The sequence below is a fragment of the Cupressus sempervirens genome, chromosome 9, assembly GCF_028749045.1.
Source record: "Cupressus sempervirens isolate cs-2001-9-10 chromosome 9, ASM2874904v1, whole genome shotgun sequence".
NCBI lineage: Eukaryota > Viridiplantae > Streptophyta > Pinopsida > Cupressales > Cupressaceae > Cupressus > Cupressus sempervirens.
This window is the reverse complement of record NC_143126.1, coordinates 107,174,799-107,192,764: the sequence shown is the minus strand read 5'-3', so window position 1 is coordinate 107,192,764 and position 17,966 is coordinate 107,174,799. Positions and strand designations below refer to the sequence as shown.

Sequence of the window (17,966 nt, the reverse complement as noted above, 5' to 3'; positions counted from 1 at the left end):
TTATTTCTATAATATTTAATTTTATAGTTATAGAAGCAATTTGTGTAGCTATAGATAAAAGGGTAAACAATCATGTGAAGACACACCATAGTATTAGTAGATCGTATATTAGAGATATTCTAATAATATTGTTTGGATGAAGATACTAATAAAGCTATTGCTTAGATTTTTTTATATGAAGTCAAAATAAATTAGGATAAGTTCTAAAATGACCATTCAGAAGAGTTCACCCTAATATTTTTATATATATAGGTAATAGTATTTTAATAAGTCAAAAGATTAATTAATTTAACTATATAAATATACTTCTAAGTCTACATAATGAATGGTTAAACATAAGATTAGAAATAAGTATTTATAATTTATATATAAAATTAAACAAAAAGACTTCAATTAAGGTCTTACCACTAATAAACTATAAATAAGATCAAGTATACCGATATATTTAGTATTATATATATATATATATATATATATATATATATATATAATTAAAAATAGCACAAATAAAATTTATTTTTTAAATTAAAATGCTGCAATTAAATAAATTTTGATGAAACCCTTATTACCTCTAAAAGGCAAAATTGACTAACTCTAACTTGGAAAATTTTGATTCCCTTTTGATGAGTACGAATAAAAATCATTACCAGTTTACTTCATCTTTTAAAAGATATTGTGATCCTTTTTGTTGTCTGTATATGTGACTTACGTGCTTACAGCTATTGTTCTGGCTTCTTGGTAACTATGAAAATTCTATGGGATTTTTTATACAGGCATGAATCAAAAAGTGGTCATTTTGAATTTGTTTTCCCCTTTTATAGATAGTCGGGAACATGTTGTGGGATTCATCATATAGTCATTTTGATTAGCACAAAATTTACACGTACCTAATGGATAGCTATTACTCTATAAAATAATATTTAGTAGACTTTTAATTAATGAAATTCAATGAATGGTAGTTGGAACATAGGCGGCCCGCCTTCAGTGTAAACCAACTCAATTTTTAACCGACATGGTATACCAATACATGCATTCTTATTCCTATAGACAGCTCTACAATCGAAATGGTGTTGAATCAACATAGACTCTGTGCTAAATTGAAATAGCTAAATTAAAACTTGAATCTAAGATCTTTCATTTACTAAAGGAATACTCAGTAATCTGAGTTACTGGCATTTGTTTTACCAGTCTATGATAGCCCATGGTTGATCTGAATGTGGATTGTTTCAACACTCTTAACAGGGTATCCTCAATTTGCCTTATTGAAGCAGCTTTCATGGGATACACCGTAAAGAGTGCATGTGAACAAAAAGAAATTTGAATCACTTGTCCACCATTCAGATCAAGCAAGGGTTTTCCTACTTGTTTAAGATTTTTTTACTAGGCAGTGTTTAGTTCAGTCAACAAATATACTTGAGAAAATAGTCTGTGAGAGAATAGGACAAAGAGGAAAGAGAGCGGAAAGGGCCGTGCAATAGAAACCTAGGGCTAGAAAGTAGGAATGTTTTTGGCTTAGTGGGTACCTTTTGAACTAGGTAAATCTGCCAAGCACGGATCTGGGTATCCTTGTCATACCTTATCTGAGTCAAGACAAGCATTTGCTATTATCAATATAAAAATATTATTGTAAGGATGGGCAGAAGAGTTTGCTGTGACCACTCGACCATGAGGAAAGGACCATTTTCTGCTAAAGAAGACTTCAAACTGAAGCGCTACATAGAGCAGCATGGCACTGGAGGGAATTGGATGGCTCTCCCAAAGAAAGCTGGTATGTTATCTTTGTTTTGACTAGCCTGCCAGGGCTTTTGATCTTTTTCAAGATTCCTTTCTAGAATTTTTAACATTGTAAAGGTATATTGAAATTGGGCGTTCATGTTTCATTCTCAATCTATTATGCACTTGCCAAAATATCCTCTGTTTGTTCGACTTTTGGGTGTATAGTATGAGGATTTGTTCATGGCGTTGGTAGTTATGAGCCGCGCTTTAAATCTAGGTTCTAATGTAGAAATCACTGTGCAAGTTGCATTCTTCTCTATTTGAAAACATGTGATTATTTCCTATAAACTATTTGGTTTGCAGGCCTATTTATAGGGTATCATTTTCTTTTTTGTGAGCGGTGTGCATTGTTGTTACTTTACTGTTGCCAAAACAGACTGCTATCTAAGGTTTCTTGTACGGCGTTTGGAGCAGGCTTGCAAAGGTGTGGAAAGAGCTGTAGACTACGATGGTTGAATTACTTGAGGCCTAATATTAGGCATGGCAAGTTCTCAGAAGTAGAAGACAGAATCATCTGTAGTTTCTATGCCGCTAAGGGAAGCAAGTATGAGTCAATGAACATCTTGATAGTAATTAGCAAAAATAACAAAACCCTAAATGTATTTCTTCAAACCTATCCTTCGGCAAACTTTCCTGTGATCTCAAACATGTTTCTTTCATGCAGGTGGGCAACTCTCGCAGCACAGATGCCAGGGAGAACCGATAATGATATAAAGAACCACTGGAATTGCAGACTGAAGAAGAAATATTTTGCGAAGCACAAGGATGAACACAACCATCGTCTTCCAGTAGCAACAGCCACCAAAGCTTCATCAAGGCAAAAGGAAGCTAATGAACCAAAAAGGTATGTTCCAGAAGAGTTTAACACAAGCAGCAATGTGAATGGGCCACACTCACCACTAGTATTAGAGCAAACCATGAGTATGAGTTTGGAAAGCCCTTGTCCCGATTTGGGCTCTGAAATAACTCCCCACTTTTCTGAGGAAGCCGGTTCTTCTATTACTCCCACCCATGCTGAGATCAGCCCTAGCGCACACTCACCCATATCTCAGCTAAATCTTCATCATTCCTTTGCTGAGACAGCAGATTCTTCTACTACACCCACCTATGCTGACATCAGCCCTAGTGCACACTCACCCATATCTCAGCTAAATCTTCATCATTCCTTTGCTGAGACAGCAGGTTCTTCCAACACGCCCACCAATGCTTACCTCAGCCCTAGCACAGAATCGCCCATATCACTACTAAACCTTCAGCATGCCTTTTTTGAGCAAATCTTTGCGCCCGGTGGGAGCCCTAGTTTTACAGAGCTTATGGAGAGTTTTGACGGTAATCTTCTTCAGCATCCCTTTGTTGAGCCAGCAAGTTCTTCCAACAAACCCACCAATGCTGACATCAGCCCTAGCGCAGAGTCGCCCTCATCTCATCCAACTCTTCATCATGCCCTTTGTGAGCCAATGTTTACGCACGGTTGGAACCCTACTTTTACAGAACTGATGGAGAGTTATGGATCTAATCTGATCACAAGCATGATGGGTGTCTCTCACATGGAGCCATCCAACTCCAATTCCAGTGTTAACAATTACAGCTCCACAGAAATACCACATTCTACAATAGAAACAGCAGGCCAAGATTCATATCCGGCTGTAACTTCCTCTCAAGGTGACTCTACAATCACTGAGACCAGTAAGGAAAATCTAGAATGGGATGAACTGCTGTTTGAGAGTGATGACTCCGAAATGTTCCCTCCATTGCCTTCCATTCATTGTTATTGCTGTGCTGATGAATGCTTTGAAATAGGACGGCTCAGTAATTTCAATGGTGAGATCAATAGCAATATGGACGTGGAGGCAAGTGGCTTTTGGAACGATGAATTCTTCTCCTTGGATTGGATGTGATGTAGTTCTGAACTTAGAGCTCAGAAGTTCTAGAGCAGAAAGAAGCTAATTGGGCATGTGGGCCATCATTTTGTTAGTCATCGATCGTCTATCCACTTAAGCTCTGCGACTATCTTTTGTTAATTCCTCTGAACAATATTTTTTGTTTTTAATTTCTCTGAACAATATTTTTTTGACAACGTATTGCTCATTACAGAAGAAAATGAGCAATCTGGACATGAATATGTAAATCAGCTCTAACGCTCTCTTTGTGCATTCAAAGGAAAATACAGGAGAAATATGAGAACGACATCTTTTTGCTGTGAATCGATGTATACGTTTTGTTCAGTTTCTTGTTTGTAGTAAACATTGGTTTAATCAGAGATTAAGAAACCTATTTGAATATTCTGCTTCTTTATGTTGAAGAGAAACTTGTAAAGGTTGTGCATGTGAAGTTATAACTGGCAAATGAGTGATAACTATTCAATGATTCGAATATAAGGTTCATAAGCATTGCTTCCCACAAAGAAGGTGTGGAGCATCCCAATTCGTAAGTTAGTCTGGCTGGCTATTTGTTTTTTTCCAATTTTCATTCTTTGTTTATCTATACTGTTGGATTTATTTTGGAAGGGTTTGAAGCAAGTAAATTATACTTTTAAATTATTAGAGTTTTATTTTATGAAAGATTTTATATTATTTAAAGTTTGAGAGTGTGAGTTTAGAATAATTCATTTATTTTTACAAATTAGTTGGTTAAATTTGAGAAATATTTATTTTTTCAAATTTATAATAGACAATGGTTCTTATCTTTTATATCACATTTGTAAGTATCTCCATCTTTGTGGATGTCATATTTAAGAAAAATTCTATTGTCTTCATCAATTCAATTGTCATCCTTTGATAAATATTTTAATTTTAATAATATAATTCATTAATTAAATTTTGACAATGAAATAAAATTTATTTTATTTTATTTATTGAAGGAATAACTAAATTATTTGAACATTACTATAAATTTTAACCATTTTCAAAATGAACAAGAGAGTAGGAGCAAGGTCTTGCTGAGAAGGCTAGGTTGCATTTTTCTATATCTTGTTTTTCCCTATTGCTAGTTTCTTGGGTAGGCATTTCTAGGCTACTCGCCATGGTTTTTGGATGTAGAAGTTTGTGCAAGCCATTAAGATAGGTGGACATTACCCTCTCCATGCGGTTTCTTCTGAATAGTTTGGGCTTGTCTCATATGAAGGCTTACAAGGTTCAAGTTTTTTTGGTCTACACCTTTGGATTGGATGTTGATCTCCTTTCCTCGTGTTTGTGCATTATGCTATGGGATGTCTCTTCACACTTTTGAGTTTTGTGGAGTAACAATTGAGATTTTACTACTTTCCCTTGTCCATGCTTGCCTATGTTGTGGTTTCTTCTTATTTTTTCTACTTGAAGTCGACTATTCCCACTACTTTATCGTGATCTCTGGGGACTTATTAAGAATGTTTAGTGTCCCTTGATTTTTTATTTTCTAGGGGCTGAATGGAAGTCCTTTTCTTGAGATTTTGGTTACTCTATTTGTGGGCGCTTCCTTTACTCAGGAGTATTGGTGGAAGGTCATTAGCATGATTGTTATTGGCTAGATTTGGAGCCCCTAGTGATTGCCCCTCTTTGTTTATGTTAGAATGGAGAGTGTAGATGCTTTGTATAAGGCCACTTAATATCTTATTTTTCATAAGTCCTGGATGAATATGCTAAAAGTACTATAACATCGTAGAAACTAAAAACTAAAAAAGTATGATCTAATTTGGTCAAGGAATTGATTTGATTTGTCAAATCAAGAACTTGACAAGGTAGGGACGAAATCCTAGATGTTAACCCTTAGCTAGTAGAATGAGATATTTTAGTTTTGGGTAACATGTGGTTAAATGCAAGACTGACAGATTGAATAAATCATTATAAAGAAAGGGATATTTGTTTAGTAAAGTTGTGAATTGTACTATAATGATATAATTGTTATATATGCACTTTATTCATCTTGGTAAGATGTGAATTTGATAGTCAAAACATTGAAGAAGGTTATTAGATGCAAGGGAACTACAAAGGACTAATTGAAAATTGAAGATATCAACACAATAAAGATTTTGGTAGTTCTCTATACTACTTGTAAAGTTATATATAATTGTAAATATTAGTGTGCTCGCCCATTTTTGTAATGCAACTCCTAATAGGGTTGAGACCTCTAACAAGGTCTAGTCCTTTAATATGGATAGATACATTGTATGTATGTAACAGACTCTTAACAGGGCCAATACCTTTCACAAGGTACTTTTGATTAATTGATCATTGTGTGTCTACCTTACGAGGAAGGATCATGAGTGAGAACAAATCTATAGATGCAAAAGTAAAGGAAACATCATCGAATAAGGTGGAAGTGTAAACACCTAAATCTAATTACACCACTATGTAATCTTATTTAGTCATCTTCAAGGATATTATTGATTAAATATTTTATATTTAATTAATTTATTGACATCCTCTAGTTAATTTATTTAATTAACTATAGCCCAATTGATAAAATCAAATCATAACCCAAAATCAATTTATCAATTAAATCCCTATTCCTCTATTAAATTAAATAAATGTCAAAGATCTATTTAATTTAATCTCACAACCCCCTTTTATTAAATAAATTATTTAATAAATAATCCTAAACCCCTAAACTTTATCATTACCCATGAATCCAACCCATTAACCCATACTAACCTTACTTAGCCAACTAACTAACCCATTTCATCAAAGCCAAGTCACTTACCTCCTAATGCACACCAAAAAAGTGTCCCTCTCCAAACCCTTCTATCCAAGGGATTCCATTGAATTTAGAATCCTTGGATGCCAACTTGGAGCTCCCTATCCATAGAGTGCAAGAGAGTGTGTTTCAAGTAAAATAGCTCTCAATTGAGCCTTTGGAATACTCTTCTTGCTAGTAAACAATGCAATGGGAGGTTCCAAAGATAAGATGTAAGAGTGAAAATGTCCACAAGGAGTTTCTCAATGATGCAATGCAAGATGGAAGCTAAGCTAGAAATGAGAATGCAAAGTGCAACTATTCCAAACAATATGCAAGTATTACAAATCCAACTAATTACTATGTGAGTTAAGCTATTATAAAGAAACTACATTAGCATGCAACTATGCTAGAATGCTATATGCTAAAAATGCCATGGATGAGAGAATTTAGACAAGAAATACAAGTTCTCCACAAAGAGCTCTCAAGAATTCAAATAGTAAACCTACAGCATAACAATACCCAAGAGTGTGGATCCTTTGAGGGGGAAAGCTCTCTCCCTTTTAAAGTTGTATGGATGGTAGAGATCAAGATGAAGATGGTGGATGATCAACGGTGGAATTCAAAAAGAGGAGTGATCCACATGCTCACACAACTTAACCAATAGAATATAAGTTGACTTCTCACATAGGACAAAAGTCTAAAAGCCTTTTATTTTGTAAAATAGAAAAGGACTTTATGTGTGCACTTTAAGTGGGTTAGAAGAATGGGGTCTTTTATTTAATTAAAAGGGGGCATATTCTTTTAATCAAATAATAAACTTAGGATAGCATAGTCAAACTATAGGTTATAATCAAATTAATTGATTATTAATAATTTGGTCTAAGTAAACGATTGATTAATTTAACCAAAATGCTGAGAAGGGGGCTCATATTCTAGATAAAAAAAATTAGGTGATCACATTTGCCCCTCTTTGACTAATGTGTGATTGATCTGGGAACATGTTGCATCAAAGAAAATAGAAGGCAAGTAGGTAGCGATAGATATAGATATCTAATTTCGAAGAATGAAATGCAGAAATAGATAGAAAATCTTGAATGTGCAATCTAATAGCGGTAGTACTAAACACTAGAAAAAATGATGATGTCAAAATTCAGGAAGAATGCAAACATCTAGCAAAGTAGATAAATTGGGAGCAAATGAAAAGATCAACCATATGCTCCTAAGAAATAGATAGCTGTAGCTAGTGATGATAGAGTATTTCTGCCCCCTCAGGATCAAAATTGAAATGAGGTAAGGGGATGCAAAAACAAGCATGATATGAGAAAGTTGAGATATAGCAATGTCCAATATGATAGATAGATGATTAGAACCAAAGAGTGACCATGAAGGAATAATAGAATGCCCCAGTTTGACTAGATTTGACCATGAAGGATACAACATAAAATTGAGGTCAAATCAAGTAGAAATTTATTTTAGACATGAGAGGGTGAATTTGAGTAAATATGAAGCATAGAAATGATGAAGACATGAAGAAATGAAGATGCCTCAGCGATGATTCGGAGATTAGACCTTAGAAGGTCAGCTAACTACTCAGAAGAAGGTAGAATCTTAAAATGTAATATTAACTATCAAGATGAACTTGGATTTTGATTTCAATCCTAAAAATGGATCCAAGATGTCAAAATTAGATAGGGGTGCAATTTTCATCAAATCTTGAGGAGTTTAAAAATTAGGTCAAAATGAGGTTGGAGCCTATAAAAGGGACCAAGTGTCATTTTCAAATTCATTTGTCTTTTATAATTTTTGAGAGCTTTATGAGTGGTTGAGAGAGCATCATGGCTTTTGGTGAACATTCTGACTCACCAACACTATTTTGAGCACAACCAGTTGCACAACTAGCCAGATCACTATGGGCCACTAGTAAGTGACTACATTTTTTGTCATTTTTTGAACTTTTTCTGCCCTTTTTTGTACATTTTATAGTTTTAAATGCAAAATATCATGCGATATTTTACAAGCATCATATGGGTACTTTACAAAATATCGCACAATACATCATGTTACATAAATATATCGCACAGTTGTTGTAAAGTGTGTCATATGGAACATACCCATTTATCACCTAGACCAGTGTCAAATATCACATGATAGAATGGTGTCGTACCACTTCACAAAAAGTATTGTATGATATCATGCCAACATTTTGTATTGCCTCCATCTAGGAAAGAGTATCACATAGCCTATTTTTGAGCATTTTTCATTGATTTTTTGCATTATGATCATGTTTTTAATTATGTACTAATGTTTACATGTTTTATGTTTGTAGGAGGTGTTTCCAATGCTTCTTATCAGAGCCCCCAATGTGGCGAGGTAGCATGTTGTGGAGTATTTGACCGATGATGAGAGGGTTGTGATATGTACCATGGGTTTGTGGTGAGTCATATAGATGCCCCATATATGGGGAAACCATGGTTGTTGACTGTGCTAGCTAAGTAGTGGTACAATGAGCATAATACCTTCCATCTATTGATCAGAGAGGCCTCGATTACATTGGAGGATTATATTAGATTCTTCGAGTACCATGCTACGGTGATCTGGTAAGTTGTATTCTTGATTGCTCTTGTCATGTTTTGCAAGTTTTGGTATTGATGTGAGGTATATTGAGGCCAAGTTTGGTTGAATGGAATAGGTATACTATGATTAGACCCCAATAGAGGGGCGAGTAGCCATGCAACAAATGTTCCAAAATGTTACCATTTTGTACCACCATCTAAGTTGGGATCAACTCATCTATGAGTATGGAGCAAATTACCCTCTTCCTAGCTTGCTATGTTCTTTGGTAGCTCAAGCTATGATGACAGATAGGAGTTAGAAGGGCTTCCCACTAGGATAGGGTCAATTGGTGGTGGATCTGATTGTACAACTATGTAGGATGGCATGGGGGGTAGCGATATTGGTAGATATGTACCATGAGCTTCATGAGGTAGTCTATCATGAGGGCCACTCTTGGGCATGTTGAGTAGTATTAGCACAAATCTGGGCTTGGGAGCACATGGTTGTGATCTAACTATGGGTACAGCCACGGGAGCAGAGCTAGCCATATATTATTGGTTACAGAGGATTTGTTACTATGATCATAGAGGATTATTGTCATACGAATGCCCTATATATGGGAAAACCATGAATTGTTGATTGCACTGGATGAGCAGTGGCATAGAGAACATAATACCTTCCATCTACCAATTGAAGAGGCCTTGATTACATTGGAGGATGTATATTGAATTCTTCAAGTACCATGTTACGATGATTTGGTAAGTTGTACTTTTGATTTCTCTTATCATTTTTTGTAAGTTCTAGTATTGATGTGACGTATACTAAGGCCAAGTTTGGTTGAATGGCATAGGTATACTATGATCATACCCCGACAGAGGGGTGATTAGCCATGAAACAGATGTTCCAGGATGTTACCATCCTGGACTGTCATCTAAGTTGGTAGCAACTCATCGACAAGTATGGAGAAAATTACCCTCTTCCTATCTTGCTATGTTCTCTAGTAGCTCAAGCCTTGGTGACAGATAGGACCCAAAAAGGCATCCCACTAGGATGAGGTTGATTAGTGGCAGATCTAATTACATGGCTATGTAGGATGGCATCGGGGCCAGCAATATTTGCGGATATGTACCATGAGCTTCATGAGGTAGTCTATCATGAGCACCACTCCTAAGCATGTGGAGCAGTATTAGCACAGACCTGGGTCTGGGAGCACATTGTCGTGATCTAACCATGGGTGCAGCCATGGGAGTGGAGCCAGCCATATATTTTTGGTTACAGAGGATTTATCCCACAGACTCATAGTGGAGACGTTACATATTACTAGTGCATGTCTGATGAGCTAACAACATTCACATGGTGACCCTACTGAGATTACCATAGGTGGTCAGATGGTTGGGAGCTAGATTATATGAGGTATAGCAAGCCACTGATAGGCAAGCATTTAGAGGTCATCAAGAGGTTTGTAATTTGCTGGGTATGGAGATAGTTTGTAGAGCTATAGGTGATATCCATAGAGACTACCATCTATGCTTACTTTCATTTTGATGTGGCATAGGGATGGTTGCCTATACTAGATTATTAGACAATGGTGTGAGAGATAGTTGCTCTAGTGTGGACTCCATAGGATTATAACCCAAATGTGATAGATATAGGATTACACCTAGCTTACTTATATGATATGTAGAGGCATCCATTTCCATGTTTTATAGAGCTAGATGTGTTACCCATAATAGGGGGACATAGAGGAGGTGGAGGTAGAGGCAAAGGTAGGGGTGTCAGACAGATGGAGGTTAGAGAGGGATCTAGAGCTAGGAGGAGGACGACGCAAGTAGAGGCTATGAGGAAGGTCGAGAATGAGGAGGAGGAGGAGGAGATTCCACTAAGGTAGTGGCAAACAGGGCAAGTGGAGATGCAGGCAAAGTAGCCAACTAGAGGAGATGATGAATTTTATGTGAGGATCTAAACATTAGAGGTAGAGCTATAGGCGGCTTGGGTCACTATTGTAGTACAAGATCAGTAGCTAGTGGATGTATGAGCAAAGGTAGATAGGCAGGAGTGAGCCTTGAGAGATGATCTAGTAGAGGCCTAATGAGAGATGGAGTGACAGATGGCTAGAGAAGCATAATATCATGGGGTATATGTTGTTGTAGTCCTTGTAGACTGATGAGCACCTATATACTCAAAGAGAGCAAGGAGATTAGAGAATGTGGTACAATTTCCAAATAGGAGACAAGCTTTTCCACCAAGACCACTACTAGTTGCAAAGGGTGGGAGTCAATCATAGGTTGATAGTGACAGTTTTGATTGTACATCATGTATTCTTGAGATGGGTATCCAAATTTTGGATCTCATACTTGTATATGTATTGTGACACATTGATATATATATATATATATATATATATATATATATATATATATATATATATATATATATATATATATATATATATATATATATATATATATATATATATATATATATATATATATATATATGAGATATTGGATTTGATTGACAGATTTGTGTAACTGTCTCATTTCGATGGATGTTTCAGCATTTTAAGTTTTCATGTGATGTTTTAGTTGATGTTTCTTTCACATGTATGCATTGCTTTGATGTTTATGTGTATATGTTCATGTACCTCTCTCATGTATGATGTTTTATCTCTCATGTGTGTGATATAGACTTATGTTTCTAAAAATATGTGACACTTGGATGGATTGAATGTGATGTTTAGATTAACCCCTTATGATGATAAGATAGCAAAATAGAGATGAAGTGAAATATCAAGAAGGTGAAAAGACATGATAAAGAAGAAAGCAAAGAAAGATTCGAAAGTAGCTAGCTAATATGTCCACAAAAAGGATGAAGAGAGAGCTCTCCCAATATGTATGAATGTAAAACTAAACTAGAGAATGAACCTATAATGGAATTTAATATGCAAAGTGGTTTACCAGCAAGAAACACATAACATTTAGACTCTTATTTCATCATCGAGCATTTATTAGGGATATAATGATCATACAACCATCACTAGTATAACTATGAGGATATTAATATGATCAATATCAGATAGGTATGTGGAAATCCAATCTCTGCATCAGAGACATGTAAGTCAAGATGGCTACACAATTAGATTTCCTAAGTTTAGTATAGCAAGATTACACCTATATCAAGGCACAATGGCTAGGATAACCCTTGAGTGTAGTCTTAAAAAATAGTCAAGGATGATACATTTATAAGAAAAAGTGTCAAATAGGACAAGCATGAGTGCTTTAAACACTATAGATAGATAAAGTATACCCACAAGTAGAAATCAAGAAAACCTGCCCCATGCCCCTAGTCTTCTAGCCAATGACATCTTCAAAAGATGATTAGGGAGGGAACGTATAGAAAAGAAATCAACATAGACAAAATGCAAAGAAAATAAAGATCAGCATAGTTCAGTTGTTTAAGTATTTAAGTGTGTGTGTGTAATTCACTTGGTCATGTCTTCAAGGCTTGATTTTGATAGTGAGAAATATTACGACATCGGAGACCATAGGTAAACTATCTAAAAAGTGTTGAGAAACACTTAGTGTCAAGTTGGGAGAATAGTGCTAAGGAACCCTAATGGACAAGGAAACCTAAAATAGGCTACGCAGCAGTGCCCCTAAGATGAGGACAAGAAATAATCCCAAGCTAGGAAGTGTGTAGCAAAATGGGTGATTAAGATTGATAAACATAGGTGCAAAGGTCTCAAGTAATGACTATTTCTAGGATTTCACCACTTGATAGATGTTTCCAAGCCTTTTTCTAATTTTTTTGTATATTTTGAATTTTTTTATTTTTTTGGTTATGCATCAAAGTGCCTATTGCCAGGTTTTCACTAAGATGATCATTTTTTTAGAAGATTTTATTTTTTGTAGGATTTTTTCAGCATCATATATGATTTTTTATTTTTTTTTCGGATTTTTAAAATGACTTAGAGATTACTAGTTCTCAAGCAAGATCACATCATTTTCTCTCAATGTCTAGTGAGGTGTAGGATATGATGGAGCAGAAAGCTGGTGGATAAGAAAAGATGGATAAGAAAGGAGTATGAAGCAAGTGAAATTGATCCTCAAGGACTTGACTCCTCAAGAGTACCCAAGCTAGGGAAAGATAGCCATATATAGCAGATTTGGTATAAGCAATGGAAGCAGTGAGCAAGATAGCATGTAGGATAAGTAGTGAAGCCAACAAGTGAGATAGCATGAAGTGTGTAGTCTAAAAGAGTAGCCATGTTAAGAGACCTATTAGAACCATGTTTTATTTATTGTGATCAAGACTAAGGGGTCAACTAGATAGGATAGTGATGGGATAGAGCAATAAGAATAAAGCTCAAGATGGAGGCTATGAGTGAATGAGAAAGCACAATAGAGAATCTTGTTGATAAGATAGCAAATATGTAAAGGTAGGTCAACATTGTCAAGATCAAAGAGAGAAGAGGGGATAGATGGATGATGGAAGAATTACACATGATGCCTATTTACCAAGTTTTCATCATGGTACTTATCCAAAGTGCCACAAGAAGTAGTTTTCGCCATAAGATAAATTTTATTTCTCTTTGCTTTTGCTACCAAGGTGCCACAAGAAGTGGTTTCCACCAAGGGAAATTTTCAAACCTAAAGCTATTTCATCAATGATTTTTCCATCATTCCAACACCCTTCAAGGTGTGTGTTAATATTGATCTTGTCCAATATTTCAGCTACCCTCATAAAATCCTCTATAGCTTACACTTGCTTACTATACATGAACTCTTATCCACCATATACTCTTCCTACTACCATTTCTCTTTCATCACCTTATCAGCATCTTTGAGCATACCTTTCTATGGTCTTGGCTTATCATGACTTATCTTTCCTATAGGAGCACTATCTACATTCAAACAACTTGAGGTCTTTCTAAAAAAAGAAAATGAAAATGTGCCTAGGTGAAAACCACTTCTTGTAGCACCCTAGTAGCAAAAGTAAAGAGAAATAAATTCATCCTATGGTGAAAACCACTTCTTGTGGAACCTTGGATAAGTATCATGATGAAAACTTGGTAAACAGGCATCATGCATAATTCTCCATCATCCATCTATCACCTTTTCCCTCTTCCTCTTTGATCTTGACATTATTGAGCTATCCTTGTGTATTGGCTATCTTATCCATGAGATTCTTTATTATGCTTCTCATTCATTCATATCCTTTATATCCAACTTCATTCTTATTTCTCTATCCCATTGCTATCATATCTAGTTGACCCCTTGGTCTTGATCACAATAAATAAAACATGGTTCTCATAGGTCTCTTGACATGGCAACTCTTTTGGACTACATGCTTCATGCTATCTCACTTGTTGGCTTTACTGCTTATCCTACATGCTATCTTTCTCATTTCTTCCATCGCTATCCAAAACCTTATTCATTTGTCTATCTTTCCCTAGCTTGGGAACTCTTAAGGAGTCAAGTCCTTGAGGATCACTTTCACTTGCTTCATACTCCTTTCTTATCCATCTTTTCTTATCCACTAGCTTTTTGATCCATCATATCCTACACCTCACTAGACATTGAGAGAAAATAATGTGATCTTTCTTTGTAACTAGTAATCTCTAAGTCATTTTAAAATCCAAAAAAAAAATCATATATGATACTGAAGAAATCCTAAAAATTAGAAAATGTCCTAAAAAAATGATCATCTTAGTGAAAATCTAGCAATGAGTGCTTTTATGCATCACCAAAAAAATCAAAAAAAAAAATTTAAAAAGTTCTAAAAAAATATTTTCCAAGTGGTGAACACCTAGAAATAGGTGCTACTTGAGACCCTTGCACCTATGTCTATCAATCTCAATCACCCATTTCGCTACACACTTCCTAGCGTGGGATTGTTTCTTGTCCTCATCTCGAGGGCACGACTAGTTAGCTTACTTGAGGTTTCCTTGTGCATTATGATTTTTTTAGCAACTTGCACAATAGTGTTTCCCAATACTACCCCTAAATTGACATCAAATTTTTCTCAACACTTTTCAAATAGTTTACCTATAGTCTCCAATGTCGCACTATTTCTCACTATCAGAATCAAGTCTTGAAGAAATGGTCAAGTGACTTACACACATGCACTTAATCACTTAAATGATTGAGCTATGTTGATCCTTATCTACTTTGTATGTTGTCTATGATAATTTATTTTCTATATGTTCCCTCCCTAATAGTCTTTTGAGGATGTTATTGACTAGAAGAATGGGGGCATGGAGCATGTTTTCTTGATTTATGCTTGTGGGTATACTTTGTTAGTCTAAGGTGTTTAGAAAATTTATGCTTGTGCTATTTAACACTTTGGACTTACAATATATAATCCTTGTCTATTTTTGCAAGACCACCCTCAAGGGTTATCCTGGCGCTTATGCCTTGATATAGGTGTAACCTTTCTATACTAAACTTAGGGAATCTAACTGCATAGTCATCTTGACCTATATGTCTTTGATGCTTAAGTTGGATTCTCACATTTCTATCTGACATAGATCATATTCATATCCTCATATTTTTACTAGTGATGATTGTATGATCTTATGATGTCCCTAATAAGGCTTGATGATAAAAACTAGGACCTACTTATGTAACCCTTACAATTGCACCTTTTCATACTAGCTTGCATTCTAGGATTCATTCTAGCTTAGCTTTGCATTTTGCATATTGAGAGAGATCTCTTCTTTATCTTTCATGGATGTATTAGCTAACTGCATTCATCTTTTCTTGTCTCTTCTCAATCTTATCTTATCTCTTCTTTCCTATTTCTCACTTCTTTTCTATCTTACCATCTTATCTGATGCATCTTTTCTAATCTCAACATCTTGGATCAATTTTTGGGATTGAAATCAAATTTTGGGTTCATCTTGCTACTCATTATTTCTTCCTTCTTCTATGTATTTGGCTGTCCTATTGAGGCTTAATCTTTGAATCATGTTGGGGAAATCATCATTTCTTCTTTTCTTCATCATTTCTACTCTCTTCCACTCTTCGATTTCATTTCATTTCATCTTTCATCTTTCTTTGACCTATTTATTATGCTTTATCTTTCTTGGTCAAAGTTATTCAAACTAGGGCATATCTTCATTTCTTAGTGGTCACTCTTTGGTCTTAATCTCTTATCTGTCATCATGAACTTTTCTTTGTTCTAAATTGATCAAATCTAGCTTATTTATGTATCTCCTCTATCTCATTTTGATTTCAATCCCAAGGGGGCATGAATGTTATATCATTGTTGAAAATTGCTAAGCTAAACTAAATTGAATGATTTACTAGCAAGAAGATATAATGTACAAACAATGTCAGCTAGGCAAGATGACAAAGTCAAGTTTTAAAAGCAAAGCTTATACCTCTAAGGAAATACTTGAAATTGTTCATACTGACCTATGTGGACCTATTGAAGTGCAAAGCTACAAAGAAGATAAGTATATAATGTTGTTTGTTGATGATTACTCTAGGATGATAATAGTCATATTTTTAAAACAAAAATTAAATGCTTTTCAAATGTTTAAATGGTACTTGGCAAGAGTTGCAAAAAAAGTAGGTAAGAGTCTGAAATGCTTGAGATCAGATAGAGGAGGAGAATTCACTTCAAATGAGTTTGAGATGTTCTGTAATGATAGAGGAATTAAAAGATAGACATATGCACCTAGGACCCCTCCACAAAATAGAATTGTTGAAAGAAGAAATAGGTCTATAATGGACTATGCCAGAACACTCATGATGGAGAAGAATGTTGCTCTAAAATACTAGAGAGAAGTTGTAAGTACTATTGTATACACCTTGAACATGTGCAAGTCAAGAAAGGTATTCATTCAACGCCTTTTGAACTATGGTATGGATATTCACCTAATGTGAAATACTTTAAGGTATTTGGAAGAAAATGTTATATTCTTAAAGATGTTAGGAGTGGAAAGTTTGATGCAACAAGTGAAGAAGGTATATTCCTTGATTACTTTACAAGAAGTAAAGCTTACAAGTGTTTAAATACTAACACTAACAAAATTGTAGAAAGTGAAAATATGAATTTTGATGAGTTTATAGAAGCACATGAGGTTAAACCTACAAAAGAACCAGAAGAATACAAATCATTTGCATACTATTATAAAGGAATGCCTGCTGAAGAAGATGCTAAAAATCAATAGCAAGTCTCAACAACTACCAAGTCACAACCTATGAATTCCGAGTTGCATTTAGCTATTGAGTTGTAGCATGAGGAAAATGCACAATCTAACTTTGAGATTGGCACACATGAAAGAGATGCTGGAACACTTGATAGAGATGTACACAATGATACTAAAGCCAAAAGATAGAATGTAGCTACAAGAACTGAGCCTAGACTATCCAAATATGTCAAGAGACACCACCCTGTAGATCAAATCATTGGAGACAAAGATGCAAGGCCAATGAAAATAAATAGACTAAGAAATGAATCATGTTTTTTAAGCATGAAGGAACCTAAGACAATGAGAGATGCATTGGAAGATGATGACTGGTACAAGGCTATGGGAGAAGAAATTCAATAGATAGAAAAGAATAAGACTTGGAGTTTAGTTCCTAGACTAGAAGACAAGAATGTGATTGGCACAAAATGGGTATTCAGAAACAAGTTAGATGAGAATGGCAAAGTCACAAGAAACAAAGCAAGACTAGTTTGCAAAAGGTATGCACAAGAAGAAGGAATTGACTATGGTGAAATATTTTCCCCTATTGCAAGAATGGAAGGAGTAAGAATTCTACTTGCCTATGCTGCATATAAAGGTTTCAAAGTTTATTAGATGGATGTCAAGTCTACATTTCTAAATGGCATATTAGAAGAAGAAGTCTACATAGAATAGCCAGAAGGTTTTGTTGATAAAAATAATAAGAACATGGTATGCAGACTACAAGAAGCCCTATATGGATTGAAACAAGCACCAAGAGAATGGTATGAGAGACTTCATACTTATC

General features: G+C 35.2%; 1 protein-coding gene across 1 annotated transcript; it reads left to right on the top strand.

Moving 5' to 3' along the window:
- The first annotated feature begins 1,632 nt into the window (after window positions 1-1,632).
- LOC149537787 (uncharacterized) lies at window positions 1,633-3,674 on the top strand. Its single transcript, XM_089802383.1, has 3 exons — window positions 1,633-1,768; window positions 2,191-2,320; window positions 2,441-3,674. Exons 1-3 carry the CDS (start codon window positions 1,633-1,635, stop codon window positions 3,672-3,674), a joined length of 1,500 nt encoding a protein of 499 aa, XP_089658509.1.
- Window positions 3,675-17,966: the final 14,292 nt, after the last annotated feature.

What these genes read in the sequence shown, in the direction of transcription:
- LOC149537787 (XM_089802383.1), top strand. Translation starts at nt 1,633, where the DNA reads ATGGGCAGAAGAGTTTGCTGTGACCACTCGACCATGAGGAAAGGACCA. An exon ending in GGCTCTCCCAAAGAAAGCTG is followed by an intron (nt 1,769 to 2,190) that starts GTATGTTATCTT and finishes CGTTTGGAGCAG; the next exon opens with GCTTGCAAAGGTGTGGAAAG. An exon ending in TATGCCGCTAAGGGAAGCAA is followed by an intron (nt 2,321 to 2,440) that starts GTATGAGTCAAT and finishes TCTTTCATGCAG; the next exon opens with GTGGGCAACTCTCGCAGCAC.